Source organism: Echinops telfairi, unplaced genomic scaffold (assembly GCF_000313985.2).
Source record: "Echinops telfairi isolate 266 unplaced genomic scaffold, ASM31398v2 ScPeMD7_70;HRSCAF=299, whole genome shotgun sequence".
Lineage (NCBI taxonomy): Eukaryota > Metazoa > Chordata > Mammalia > Afrosoricida > Tenrecidae > Echinops > Echinops telfairi.
This window is the reverse complement of record NW_022103968.1, coordinates 716,635-730,022: the sequence shown is the minus strand read 5'-3', so window position 1 is coordinate 730,022 and position 13,388 is coordinate 716,635. Positions and strand designations below refer to the sequence as shown.

Here is a 13,388-nt window from a genome sequence, read left to right as displayed (position 1 = left end):
GGCCGACGGGGGCGGTCTCATGCTTCTGGGCCGCTTACCAGAAGGTCAGTGGTTCGAACCCCATGGCTGCTGCACAGGAGCAAGATGAGGTGGTCTGCTCTCATGCAGACTTACAGGGCAGCCACGAGTCAGAGCCCACAGGATGGCCGTGGAGTTTGGTGTCCGTGAGCAGACAGACAGAGGGCCCAGGTGGGGGAGTGCTGCATGGACCAGCTTCAGGCTCTGAAGTCAGTGCCGTAGACCCCAGGGTGCCTTTGCTGTCCTGCCACCCTACCCCCACCGCCCTGCTTGGGGAACTGACCAGGCCCCTGGAAGCCCCTTGTCACTGTGGTGACCTGAGAGGTCAGCAGGGTTATTATGGGGCCCAGTAGGGGACACTTGGTGGCTCTCACTGGGTTTACTTTGCCTTTGGGGTGACTGCTACCTGGCCCTGCCAGCAGAGCTGCCTAATGGGGAACACTGCAGCCGGAGCTGTGGCAGGGTTCAGCGACCCAGTGTGCAGCACGCGGACTCCCCTCGCACGCAGGGAGCGCTCTGTGAGCTGCCCGCCCTGCACTCTGGGGAGAGAATGTCATTAGCTTCGAAAGTGGATGAATACAATGGACAACCAATCTGATTACCGTCTAGCACCGGCTTCGGGACGCAGACAAACAGAATTACACGTGTGCCCTGCGCTGCGGCTGCGCTTGAGAGGGGCTGGGTGGTGACGGTTCAGACGGGCCTCCATGCTGGTTCCACGTCACCCAGCATTGACCTTGGGCTTCAGGCTTGGGGAGTGCACGGCTCTCCTTGTGAGCGTGTGCCAGGGGGTCCAGAGATGGCAGGACCCCTGACAGGGACATGCTGAGTGCAGCCCAGACCCCTGCCCCTCCCAGGATGGCTCCGGAGGAAGTGGGCAGTGACACCACCTTGTCCAGTTGTGTTTGCCGTCTGTGAGTCCATTACCCAGGGAGAGATCGATGGGGCTCCACATCGATTAAACCAAAGCCCCATCTCGTGGGCGGTGGTTCGTAATCGAATGAATGCAACAGTAACTTTGCTTTCAGTGAACATTGATGTATTACTCAATGGATTATTTTAAGAAAAAGGGGTTTGGTAGCCTTTGTAGCAGGGTGGTTCCCCTTAGTGGTCAAAAATGTGTTCTTTTTTGCCATTTCCTTCAGCATCTGGGAAACACCACGAAAGCAGTGCCTTAGGCTGCAGTCGAACCTAGGGGCAGAGGGTGTGGACTTGGGCTCTGGGCCTGGGGCGAGGGTCCTGGACTCACTTGGGCCACCTCCTTGGTTCTCACATAGCCATTGGGCATGGGCTTCCAGCCGTCTCGGAACTCCGTTCCAGGTAGAGGCAGATGGTAGCATGGAAGCCTAGTGTGGTGGCATAGCCACGCAGAGACAAGAGCTAGTGCTGGGGCCTAGGGGCTGCTTCCTGTGGACCTGCAGGCCAAGCCTGCTGCCAGGGCCCACTGGCACCGTGTGGGGGCACGCTGTTGGGGTGCAGGGTTGGGAGGTGCATGCCCACAGGGAGTGGAGGACAAGGGCTCCCTTTGAGCCCAGAGATCACAGTCAGTGGAGCCAGGAGTGTGGTGCTGGCTGATGAGAAACTGAGAGCTCTGGGGAATGCCTGTTGTGGGGCCCCGTGACCAGACCTGAGTGCTTGTGGGCTGGGATGAGAACCTGGCAGTTACAGGCTCTCGGGAATAGGGCATGCCGAAGCACACGAGTGTTCCCCACACTCGGCGGTTACCGGGTGTCTACCCACAGCCTGCCACCTGTCACGTCAGAGCCAGGCAGGTGTTAATGGCATTTACAAACACTCTCTCTCTACTAGACACCCCAGGGAGCCACAGACTGCCCGATGGCATCTGGTTCCCTGGCCTCCCCCAGGGACGCAGCCTTCCCTTTGCCATAGGGTGGTGGCTGGGCTTGAGGCCCACACTCGGCTGTCTCCGGTGAGGTGGGGGCTGGAATCTGCTCTGAGCGCCGGCCTTGAATGGGCTCCTGCCCCAGGCAGCCCCCCACCTGCCCCTGTCCCGGGCTGGAGCTGTGCCAAGGACGCCCACTTTGGGGTGCCTGGCTCCAAGCACGGGAAGTGCCGGGACTGTGTGCTCAAAGCAGCATGCTGTGGTGTGAGCCCTCGGGACAGGTGGCCCTTGATGAAGGAGCTCCTGGAGCCCTGTCGATGGGGCAGGTTCAACGTGGGACGTCGGGTGCAGCCTTGGTTTTCAGTGTTCATTTGTCCTAACTGGATTGTTGAGCGGGATTAGTCCCCCGTGTGTTGGCCAACGTGGCTGCGATGTGAGTGATGGCGCTGGTGAGCGAGCGAACTCACGGCTCTCGGTGGAGGGTCCGCCTGGTTACTCAGGTGTCTCCGAGTGCTTCACCATCACACAGCTAAGGTCATCTCTTCAGGGGGCTGGGGCCATGCAGTCACCATGGGAGCCCATCCTCCTGTCCAGTTCCCCTCCCCGGTTTCACCAACACCCAGGTGTCCACTCTGCCGGGGACACCAACGAAGGGGAACCTGTGGAGCTGATATGTCATCCCGCCAGATGGCACATGGCCAGCAGTGTACTGTGTGGTCTCACCGCCCATGTGCAGCCTCCTGGGTGCTCCACGGGCAACTATGGACACTGAATGCGGTCCTGGGCTGGCCCCACGCAGCTTCCTGGGTCCTACCTCAGCCTCTAGTGTGACCACTCCAGACCTGCCTGGGCCCCCGGGGGTGAGCAGAGCCATTTGGCCGCTCTCTTTGCTCTCTCCTGGGCGATGGTCTCCTGCACCCAGTGGTGGGCAGGGCTGATGAAGGAAGAGCGGCCTCCTGGTTGGCCCGTTGTCAGGCTGGTCACTGCGCTTAGCACTGCGTCTCTGGCCGTGGGTGACAGCCCCCTGCGCGCTTCTCACCAGGTCTCTCTGTCCGCAGGCCCTGGGAAGCTTCTATTTCCTCCACGAGTCTCTGAAGAGCATCCACCAGTTTGACTTCAGAGGTAAGCGTCAGGGGGCTCTTCTCCCCTGTAGGCGGGGGTGGGGGTGGGGCTGTCAGATGGGAAGGAAGGGAAGCAGGGAGGTGGGAGGCGGACACAGACACTGGCCACTTGTGGAGCCGGGAGGAAAGGCCGCGCCCCACATCCGCAGTGACACACCTGCTGCATGCTGTCCCCCTGGCCCTTGGAGACACTGAGCCTGTCACCAGCGAGGAGCACCCTCCACTGGGTGTCACCTCCCGGTTCCACATGATGTCGGCTGGTCTCCGTTGAGGGTACTGAGCCAGATCACATTAATTTGAAATGCCACTAAAGTTGTAATAACTGTGAAGAGCAACTAATTATGTCAATTTGTTCAGATTCATTATTTTTGCTCACTCGGGAGACAGATTGCCTCTTAAGAAATTGAAAAGCAGGGTCTTCTGTCAATGGCTTGAGGAGTAATTTCATCAATAGTGAGAGCAGGATTCCAGCCAGAAAAATTATTGCTCACCTGCCTGTTGTCTAAAGGCCTTCGATACACATTTGAACACCATTGCTGACTCTTCCCCAGGGATTCAAGGTGTTGCAGCTCCCACCCACCCACCCAACCCCCCAGCAAGTGAGAGGGAGGAAGGGGCTAGGGATGAGCAAGCCGGGGCTGACGGAGCAGAGGCCACCCCAGGCTGGTGGGCCCAGCATTGCCCTGGCTGCTGTTGGGCGTGGCTGGCCCACCACTCACTGGGCGCTGCAGGTCAGTGTGCAGGACCTTGGATCAGGGCTTGAGCAGGGCAGCGACTATAACGAAGGTGGCCTTCCCCATTGCTGGTCCCAGAGCACACATGCCAGTTGTGGTGAGCTCACGCCACCACTTGTCCACGGTCTGCAGGCGACCCTGTTCTGAGAAGGTCCCGGCAAAACCACCTCCGGGTTTATTCATTTGAGTGTCATTTGGAACACAGCCTGATGCGAAACAGAAACTGTTCTACTCAGTAGCAGGGACTGAGAGTTGGGGACGGAAGAGCACCCAGAGGTGGAGAGCGGCCTCTGGACCCCTCCCAACAAGAGACCACTGACCGATGACTCTGCGTACGTCCTTCAGAGGACTGAGGACCCAGGGCTGGAAGCTGTCCTGAAAGCTGGAGACATGGCCGACCCAGACAGGCTGAGACCCTCGCTGGACACTGGCTCCAAAGCACAGCCTCCTGGGGCCCCTTGAACTCAGCCAGGTTACACTGTGAAGGGCTGTTGGGGGAGACCCTTTCTTGCAGCGGGAAGGGGCAAAGCAGCCATTTTGCAATAGTGCACCCACCGTGAAAGAGTGCAGCTTATCCTGAGGATGCTGCCACATTTCCCGCACCCCCACCTCCACCACACACAAGGCTCAGGACGGCAGCTGACAGGGCTGTGATGTGAGGAGGGGGACCAAACACAGCAGCGCAGGAGGGAAAACCCACAGCCCCGAGGATCTTGCGCCACCGGCACCTGCAGGTACAAGAGACATTAAATCCATTCTTGCTCTCACCAGCCCCGCCTCCCACCCCACCCCCCACCCAGCACTGCACACTACTGCCTCACCCCTGCACATCGTGTCTGGCCACCAATAAAATTCACAGAAAGAAGTCTGAACACACAAGACAAGCCTCAGATGCCAACTCAGACAGATGTGGCCGGGGCTTGGGATAGCTGGGCAGTGGAGGTCTGAGGAGGCGGGGCGAGGGCAGCAGCGATTGACAAAGTAGAGATCTAATGGGAGAAGTGGACAATACGCTCGGACAGATGGCTGCTGTTGAGCTTAAGATGGGGACTGAGAGTGAAGGATCACAGGGGAATGGTGGGAATCCAGCGCCCAGAGGAAACGATGCACGGCTCTGGCAGCGCATCCACAGACTGGACAGGCCAGGGAGGGTCTGTGAGCTTGCGACGTCCCTGGGAGTTCCCAGACTGAAAAGAGGAAAAGGGGTGGGGAGATAACTAAATACAGGCATGGGCGATTGTGTGACGTGTAACCCTTATGCTGTGGGAATGCCAGAGGACAGAGCGAACCAGATGGAATGCTTGAAGCAGCAGTGCTTGACAATTTCCCCAAATTAATGGCATACAAAATCACAGGTCTGGGAAGTTCGGAGAACAAGCAAGGTCAATAAAAACAAAAAGGTGGCACATAGGCGTGTCACATTGCCCCTGCAAAGAACCAGAGACCAGGAGCCAGAGGGCAGGGAACCAGGACTGAGGATTGTGCCAACTTATCCCAGCGCTGTGTGTGCCGGAGAGGAGGGTGAGAGCGAGAGTTTAGAGTGAACGAGTGTGAGTTTTCGACGTGAAGGTGAAATCAAGACTTTCTCAGACAAGACAAAACCCCAGGGAACTTGTCAGCGGTTGGCTTGCTGTCCGCCATGTTCCGGTCTGTCAGACGTGGTGTCCTGCCTGCTACTATGGTGCTGGCACCAATAGCACTGGCACTTCAGATCCCAGCAGAGCCACCTATGGTGCCCAGCTCTCCGCAGAGCTCCCAGACCGAGACAGACAGAAGGAGGGCTGGGCGGTCTCCTTAGTCAGGAAACTGGCCAGTAGCACCTTCGGAGCGCGGCCTGAGACGTGCCAGAAGACGAGGGCCTCAGGTTGAAGGCTCCCAGAACCCGCTGAGCCAGAGCTGCCTCCCCGAGCAGCCGCTCTAAGGGTGTGGGTGAAAAATGCCATTGGTTGGTGGGGCAAAACTCAAGATGAGAAGAAATGCCTGCAAATGGTCACCAGTAATTACTAGATTGTGGAATGTGTGTGCCAAGTTTGAATTTCAGAAAATTGGAAGTTGTCAGAAACGAAACGCATAGAGGTCATTGTCCTCGGCATTAGTGGGCTGAAAGGTACTGGTACTGGCCATTCTGAATTGGACACGCTTGGGGCTTATTGTACCGGAGTGACAAGCTGAGGAGCAATGGTGCCTCATTCGTCATCAAACGAACGTGTCAAGATCTGTCTTGAGTCTGTTGCTGTCAGCAGCAGGGCAGTACCCATAAGGCTCCACGAAGACCGCTCACAGGGCTCTTACTCAAGTGCACCAGACCAACTTCTGCCGTTGGAAAGTGATCAAGGATGCAACCAAGGGGCATTGAGTGGCATTTAGAACGGTAACGTTGCAAACAAGAAGGAGCTGTAGTTGGGACATATGGCCTTGGTGACAGAAATGAGAACACACATCGTGTGATGGAATTTTTTAAGACCAACAACATAATTATTGCAAATACCTTCTTAGAAACAGTGTAAATTGCGACTGTACTGTGCACCTCCCGGGATGGGATGCCCGGGAAGCAGTCAGCGCAATCTGTGGAAAGAGACTGCAGAGACGCCCACTGCCCGCAGTGAGAACAGGCCGGGACAAGCTGACGGGCACACTGCCCACTGCGATGAAAGAGCAACTGCCGTTGAGTCCACTCCAACCTACAGTGGCCACCCTGTGGGACGAGGCAGAACGACCCTCGGGAGTTTTCAAGAGTGTCACTCTTCATGGGAGGACAAAGCCCATTTTCCTCCCGAGGAGTGGCTAGTGGTTTCAGACTGCTGACCTTGCAAGTGAGCGACCTATTGAAGCTGGAAGTCCTTCCAACAAACTCGTGGGAGTCACAGACAGCCTCGACTTTCCAGACGTCTGTGGAGCAGATGGATGCTGGGAGCACTCGTGACCCAGGACCAGAGGACAGACGTGATTCACTGAGGAGCAGACGGCCATCCGAGATGGGCGAGAAGGGGAGACAGGGCGATGTCAGAAGAGACCAGCTCTTGAAGGGACAGCAGGAAAGGAAGCGTGAGACCGCGGGGCCCTTCTTCAGAGTGGGCTCAGACAGTGCCCTCAGCAGTGGAACGGGCAAAGACGAGCCCGCTGGTGCTGCCGGCTACTTGAACAGCCTCAGGGCAGGGCTTGCACACGATAAGAGTGGCTTCATGGTGTGCAAGTGGCCACCAGCCCCGGGCCGCCCTGGTCAGTGCTGGACACGAGCGGGGGTGGGGGGGTGAGCCGGCGTGGGAGCTGCCAGGTGAAGTGTTGGCGTGTGGTGATGTCATGAGTGTTTGTTGGGTCACCCACCTGCTGGTGTTCCGAAAGCCCCTCCCTCCGCTTTGTGTCCAGCTTATATTCTGTCTGTCTGCCTCATTAAAGAGACGGTGCCCACGCTGTCCATGGTAGGGCGGGGAATGACCCTTCATGAAGGCCACTGCCCCTCGGGGACAAAGGATGGGCATGGTGAGGACTTCTGATTGAAGGCCCATCTGTGCCCCAGAAGGGCCGCCCAAGTGGCCTCTGACTCAGACCCCTCTTCATCCTGCTGAGCACAAGCCCCCAGCCCAGGACCCCAGCCCTTGGAGGAAGGCTGAGCAGTGCAGCCCCAGGGCCAGCCTCAGACAGCCCCCCCACCCGGGGGGGTGTCCCAGAGGGGACAAGCACCCGTACATGTTGGAGGAACGCTGAGCAGTCCAGACCCAGGGCCAGCCTCAGACAGCACCCCCCCCCCTGGGGTGGGGGTGTCCCAGGGAGGACAAACTTGGTACATGTATTCTGCTCCATCATCCCTAAATGGGTGAAATATCCATACTGTCTCCCTCCTTTGGGGCGAGGTCAGGTCACAGATATGGCAGGGGGTGGCGTGGGCGGGACCCCTTGCTCTTTCTCCTCCAAACCCACCACTGCCTGGCCCCAGAACACTAGGGGGGTCTCTGCTGAGAGGCCATATGTGCCTGAGCGCACACACACCCCTGTACCATGTCTCTGGTGTCCTCCCGAGTCTTAGCAGTGAGCAGTTGCTCCCCACACTGCACACACGTGCCGCTGCATCAGACACAGGTGCGGCTGGAGGCTGCCATGTGCCACAGCCAGCCAGCCCAGTGACAGATGTACCCGGAGCCAGTGCTGCGGCCGTGGGACGGACCAGGTAGTCACCCTCCTGCCCTTGGGGCCAGAGCCACCTGCTGTGCTGCCCAGAGAAGCCCTGGTGGTCATTCCTCCAGGCCCAGCTGGGACTTGAGCGGTCAGATCTTGCTCCAGGAAGTGTCCCAGCCCTCCTCGGTACAACCCTGAGCCTGCGGCCAGGCCACAATGTGGCCACCCAAAGGGCTGACAGGAGCAGGGGCATGCAGGCCTGCTCCCCATGATGCCCCACCCCCACCCCAAGACCCTCCCACACCCCAGCACCATGGAAACAGGCTCTGGGCAGAAGCAAGGCGGCTGGTGGGAGGCAAGGGACAAAGCAGGGCGCAGGTGGTGGTGCCCACACATCCCAGCTAGGAGGAGGTGTGGTGAGCCCTGTGACCCTCAGCTGGCCCTCCTGCATGCTAAGGGAGGATGCTGATGCACTGAGCCCCTTCTCAGTGGGGGTAGGGCCTCAGGGCAGGTGGGGGTGGCTGCAGAAAGGGTTTGCTGGCCGAGCTGGTCACCGTCTTCCCTCTCCCCACAGCTAAGAAGTACAGAAAGGTCACCGGCAAGGAGATCTACTCGGACACGCTGGAGAGCACGCCCATGCTGGAGAAGGAGAAGTTCCCCCAGGACTACTTTCCTGAGGTGCTGCTGCAGTGCCGGGGTGCTCTCAGGCCTGGCCGGGTGCCTGTGGTGGGCTAGGGCGCTCCCCACAGGCTTCTTTCTGCCCATTGTGCTGAGTGACCTGAGGTGGCAGGGCCACACTGACCCCACAGGGTGCTGAAGTCACTGGATGGACCAAGTGGACCTCCTTGGAGACAGTTGGGAGATGTTGAGAGTGCCCCTGGGTTTCCTCTGGTGTGCTTATATTTGAGTGTGTGTGCAGGGGGCTATGTCTGTGTGCTGTGTGTGCGCGCGCGCGGGCATGCGTCTAAATGTATGTGTAGTGTGTTTCTTTGTGTGTGAATGAGTGTGCATGGCAGGTGTGTGTGGTATGTGTATGTGTCAATGTAAATGATTTTGTTAGACAGGGTTCTCTAGAGAAACAAAATGTATCTGTGTGTGTGTGTATATATATATATATATATATATATATATATATATATATATATTTATACAGATAGATAGATATGTAACATAAGGAATAAACAGTTAAATTATAAAGCAGTACAAATGGCTCAGTGAAACTCAACTCAGTGAGACAGTTGTGAGACACTGGCAGTCCTTCAAGTCTTGAGGGCCGCTGGGTAGTCCTCTGTAGAGCAATTCAGGCTATCCGGGCACAGGCAGCAAACAGCAAGGCAGGTCACCAACAGTCAGCCAGATCACAGGGCCCAACAGTCCCCAGGTCAAGAGATGTAAATTCCAGTGGTGTGGCGAAGCAGGTTTTGAAGGAACCGAAAATCACAGCGACACAGTCCACAGGTTAGGGGTCACACAGGTAGAGTGTCGCTTGCACATTGAGGCACAGAACAAGCAAGGCAGCTGCACACTGGTCCGATGAGCAAAGACCAAGAGACAAGAAAGGCCAGGCTCTCCGAGCCATTTATCCCTCCGCCCTTCCATTAACCCCACGTGTTCATTGGCCGGGTCGGCACACTAAACCACCTACCTCAATGATGCATGTGGTGGGGATAGTGAGTGGGTGTGGGTGTGTGTAAAGTGAGAGTGTTCGTGGGTGTGTCTGTCTGAGAATGTGTGTATAGTGGGAGGGTGTCTCTGAATGTGTGTGAACTACATGTGTGGTGGGTGTGGGTGTCTGTGTGTGGTGTGTGTTTGAGATGTATCTGAATTTATGTGTAGTGGACTGGTGTGTGTGAATGTGGGTGGATGGGTGTGGTGTTTGTGCTTGGGATGTGTGTGTGATATGTTGTGTGTGTTTGAAATGCATCTCTGGTGATCTGGTCTGGTATGTATGGATGTGACTGATGTATGGGTGGATGTGTGTGTGTGTGTGTGTGTGTGTGTATGCGTGTGGTGTGGGTGTATGTGTCTGAGTGTGAGGTGTATGTGTGAACGTGTATGTGGTGCATGTCTCCATGTAAATGTGTGTGGGTTGGTGTGTGTAAATGTGTGTGGAGTGTGTATAGCGTACATGTGGTATGTGTCTGTGTGGTATGTGTATGAACATCTCTGTGTGGGGGTAGTGGGTATGTACCTGTGTGTCTGTGAATGTGTCTCTGTGTGTGCGTGTGCACATGATTGGTGAGGGTGGTGGGTGGTGTGGTGGGTGTGTACCTGTTCTCTGTGTGTGCGTGTGCACATGATTGGCGAGGGTGGTGGGTGGGTGTGGTGTTTCTTCACAAGGCGTTCTTGCTGTGCCCAGCTTGGACTCTGCCACTTTTGGGGGGACATCGTAACAAGCTTTATGGAGTCCCTCCCTCCTCTATTTTGGATGTGTCTCCTCTGTCGGCGGAGGCTCCTTAGGGCTCAGGTGGTGGCACTGAGGAAGTGCAGCCCTGTGTCTGCAGGTGGTGCTCACACTTGGGGTGCGTCTCAGTGGTGCTGTGATATAGGAGAGCCACTCCGGCTTCTGTCTGCTCCGCCACAAGAAGGATGGCCCCACCGATCTTCCCGGACTTGCCACGCGAGGCCAGGCGGACCCGGGCACGGAGCTGATCTCCAGCAAGGCCACAGCTTTATTAACTTGCTTTATGGCTGAGCTCCTGTGAGGGGGCTATGGCAGCTCTGTGAAGGATGGCGCTCCTGCCACCTCGGCGTGCGGCCTCCTCATTGATTGTACCCTGAGCCAAGGACAAGTGTAAGCAGTTGGTCTCCATTCTCATTTGGGCCAGGCCCTGCCATTTGGCCCTACTTCTGGTCCTAGGCCTGCTCGCTCCTCTGCCCTGAGCCCAGAGAGGGCAGGGAGTGGGGCAGAGTCCCCGTGACCACCCAGTGCAATCACCAAGGCTGCCTGTGCCCTGACACGATTCCCACAGCTGCGTCACCCAGCCCATTGGTATGCCCTGAGGGGGTTCCTACGGTATGGTCCACGACCTGTGGTCTGATGTGGTCTGCGTCGTCACCACTCAGGCCGTCCTCTCTGGCTGAGGTGGGCTTCACCTGCCTGCACTGCCCTCTGTCAGAGCCCTGCCATCACATCGGCTCTGACTTGGCATCAGAGGTGTGGCGCTACGTCCCCGGGGAGATCAGTTTCTGTCCTGATCCTGACCCAGGCAGGTCTTCCCTGTAGCCGACCCTGGTGGGGGCCATGAGAGCCACTGTCTCTCACCCAGGAACCAGAGGCGGCCACTCAGAGACGGTGCCGGGCGGGAGGGGCAGCGTGACCACCTGGGTCTCCTCGAGGCTCGAGTCATAGAGGGGCATTTACTTGGGGTCACACTCTGCTGTCCTGCAGCTTTCTCCTCCGCTGGCTCCAGGGGGCCCTGGCACTGTCCCCGGCTCTGCCTGTCCTCCCCTCACACCACCCTGGGTTGTCCAGGCCCTGGGGCGTGTGGCCCAGGGAGCTGCTGTCCCGGGGGTCCCATCGTGGGCACTTCCCTCTTCCCTCCTCAACTCAGTGTCCAGCTGCGTGGCTTGTGTGGTCCATTGGGCGGGGTTGGGAGCCCGTGAGGGCCGGCGAAGGCAAGGGAGAGCTGAGTGAGGGAGTCCTCGCTGAAGACTGGCTGAGTGAGGAGGGACTCAGGGAGGAAGGTGTTTCAGTGGGGAGGGGGCTCTAGGGTAGGCACAGCAGAGCACATCAGGGGCCTTGGGGACTGGCAGGAACATGTAGAAACTGGGCATAGCCCGTAGAGCCCTGTTGGTCAGCCACAGACTGCCTTGAGATTCCCGAGACCAGTGATGACAGCCAGGCTGGACTGGGGTGGGCCGGACAGAGAATGTGTCTGTCCCTCCCTGCCTGTGCCTGCCCTTGATCTGATGTGCCTTTGGGGACCTGGAGTCCACCCCCACCCCTTCCCCACCTGCTGTCTCCTCCCCTGCATCCCGAGTCCCCAGCTCCTTACCCTCCTGCGCCCAGTCTGCAGCTCCCTGCCTTCAGTCCCCAGTTGGCTTAGCAGACTTTGGCCAGGCCCTGGGGGCTCTCGGCTGAGGATGGCCTCTGGTGGGCACAGGGTGAGACCAGGGCCCCCAAGGAGCCTTTGTGCCCTGCTGGGTGGTGGTTCCCTCCAACACGCCTGAGCTGTGGGAGGTGGCACTTTCCTCCCACACCTCGTCTGTCCCCGCTCCTGTGGCTGTGGACACGCTGCGTGAAACTAGCCCACCCGCATCCTGTGTCCTGTGTCCTTCAGCCTGGGAAGGCAAAGGAAGCCAGGTCTCACATCATGACACGCTAATGTGCCGGCAAAAACACGGTCGTCATTAAACGCCCAAACCACACACATGTCCTTGCGTGCAGGTGAGACGGCTGTGTGCCCGGGGAGGCCCCCAGAACAGGACTGCCCCGTGGCTGTGGCCTGGGGTGCTGGGGGAAGGGCCCTTGCCTGGCTCCTGCTACTCGCCGCCCTGCCTTCCGTCCCTTTCCATGGAACCTCCACTTTGCTGGTCATTTTCGGGGAGGGAATTGGTTCAAGACTGATTTCTCTTTCTTTTATTACTATCACTTACGGATAATCTAAATGTAATTACAATGACGGCGGCATAATGCAATTCCAAATAATTACAGCCTGCTGCATATAAAACTAACAAAACTCCCTCTGCTGATTTATGGGCACACTTGGCTCAGCATACACCCCAATGGGGCCTCGGGGAGCGGCACTCCAGATAATGGGAGGTCGTTTTTAGAAAGCAGATTTGTGTAGTCGATCAGGCCGGGTCATTTTTTTCCCTTTGCCCGTGGTGAGAAATTGGTTGTTACCATAGATCACGGTGCCGCGGCGAGCTCTTATGAAAGATGGATCCATTCCGCTAATGCTCCGAGGCGGGCCTTTCACGGGGGCTGTGTGGTGATAACCTTCTACAGCCGCTCTCTTCTCGGCCTGATGGATGTCTTCTTTTAGTGGATGAAACTGCCTGTATTCGCAATCCATCTGAGCTAAAGGCATCCCATTAACAGGCCTCTGAAGGGCTTCACCGGCCGGGCGGAGCCCCTCCACAGGCGAGGCGAGGCATTGGTCATCTTGGGATGGGCGTCCCCTCACCTGCGGTCACGTCTGTGACCTGCTGGGAGCTCAGAGTGAGTCCGGGGACCAGCAGCAGGAGGGCGCTGGTGCCGAGTGGGAGGGGGTTCGTTGAACGTTGAGGATACCGGCCCGGACTCATGCCGAGCCTGCCGAGAGCGCCCTCCACTCCCCGGGTCCGGATGGCAGGCAGGGCCCGGTGACGCCCTCTGCTGCGTGCCTACATCCAGAACCTTCCCTGAGTCCCAGGAGTGACTCTTGTTGACGGTGTTCCCGGGATGCCTAGGCACACGTGCAGTAAGCTATGCTGAAGCGTGACCTTCCGATGACTGTGTGTCCCCTCCCCCAGTGTGGGTCGCCAGGATCCCAGACTTATTTTTTAGGAGAAAATTGCTCGGCGCCCCCTAGCATGGGACCGTCTGTCTGCAGCCCGCTCTCCAGGGCCAAG

At 57.9% G+C, this 13,388-nt stretch overlaps 1 protein-coding gene across 1 annotated transcript in view; it reads left to right on the top strand.

Moving 5' to 3' along the window:
* The window catches only part of INPP5A (inositol polyphosphate-5-phosphatase A), a 128,175-nt gene that overhangs the window by 87,562 nt on the left and 27,225 nt on the right, over positions 1-13,388 (top strand). The window contains exons 5-6 of the mRNA XM_004701223.2: positions 2,920-2,983; positions 8,404-8,507. Of these exons, the coding sequence (XP_004701280.1) occupies positions 2,920-2,983; positions 8,404-8,507 (168 nt within the window). The remainder of the gene's footprint in view (positions 1-2,919; positions 2,984-8,403; positions 8,508-13,388) is intronic.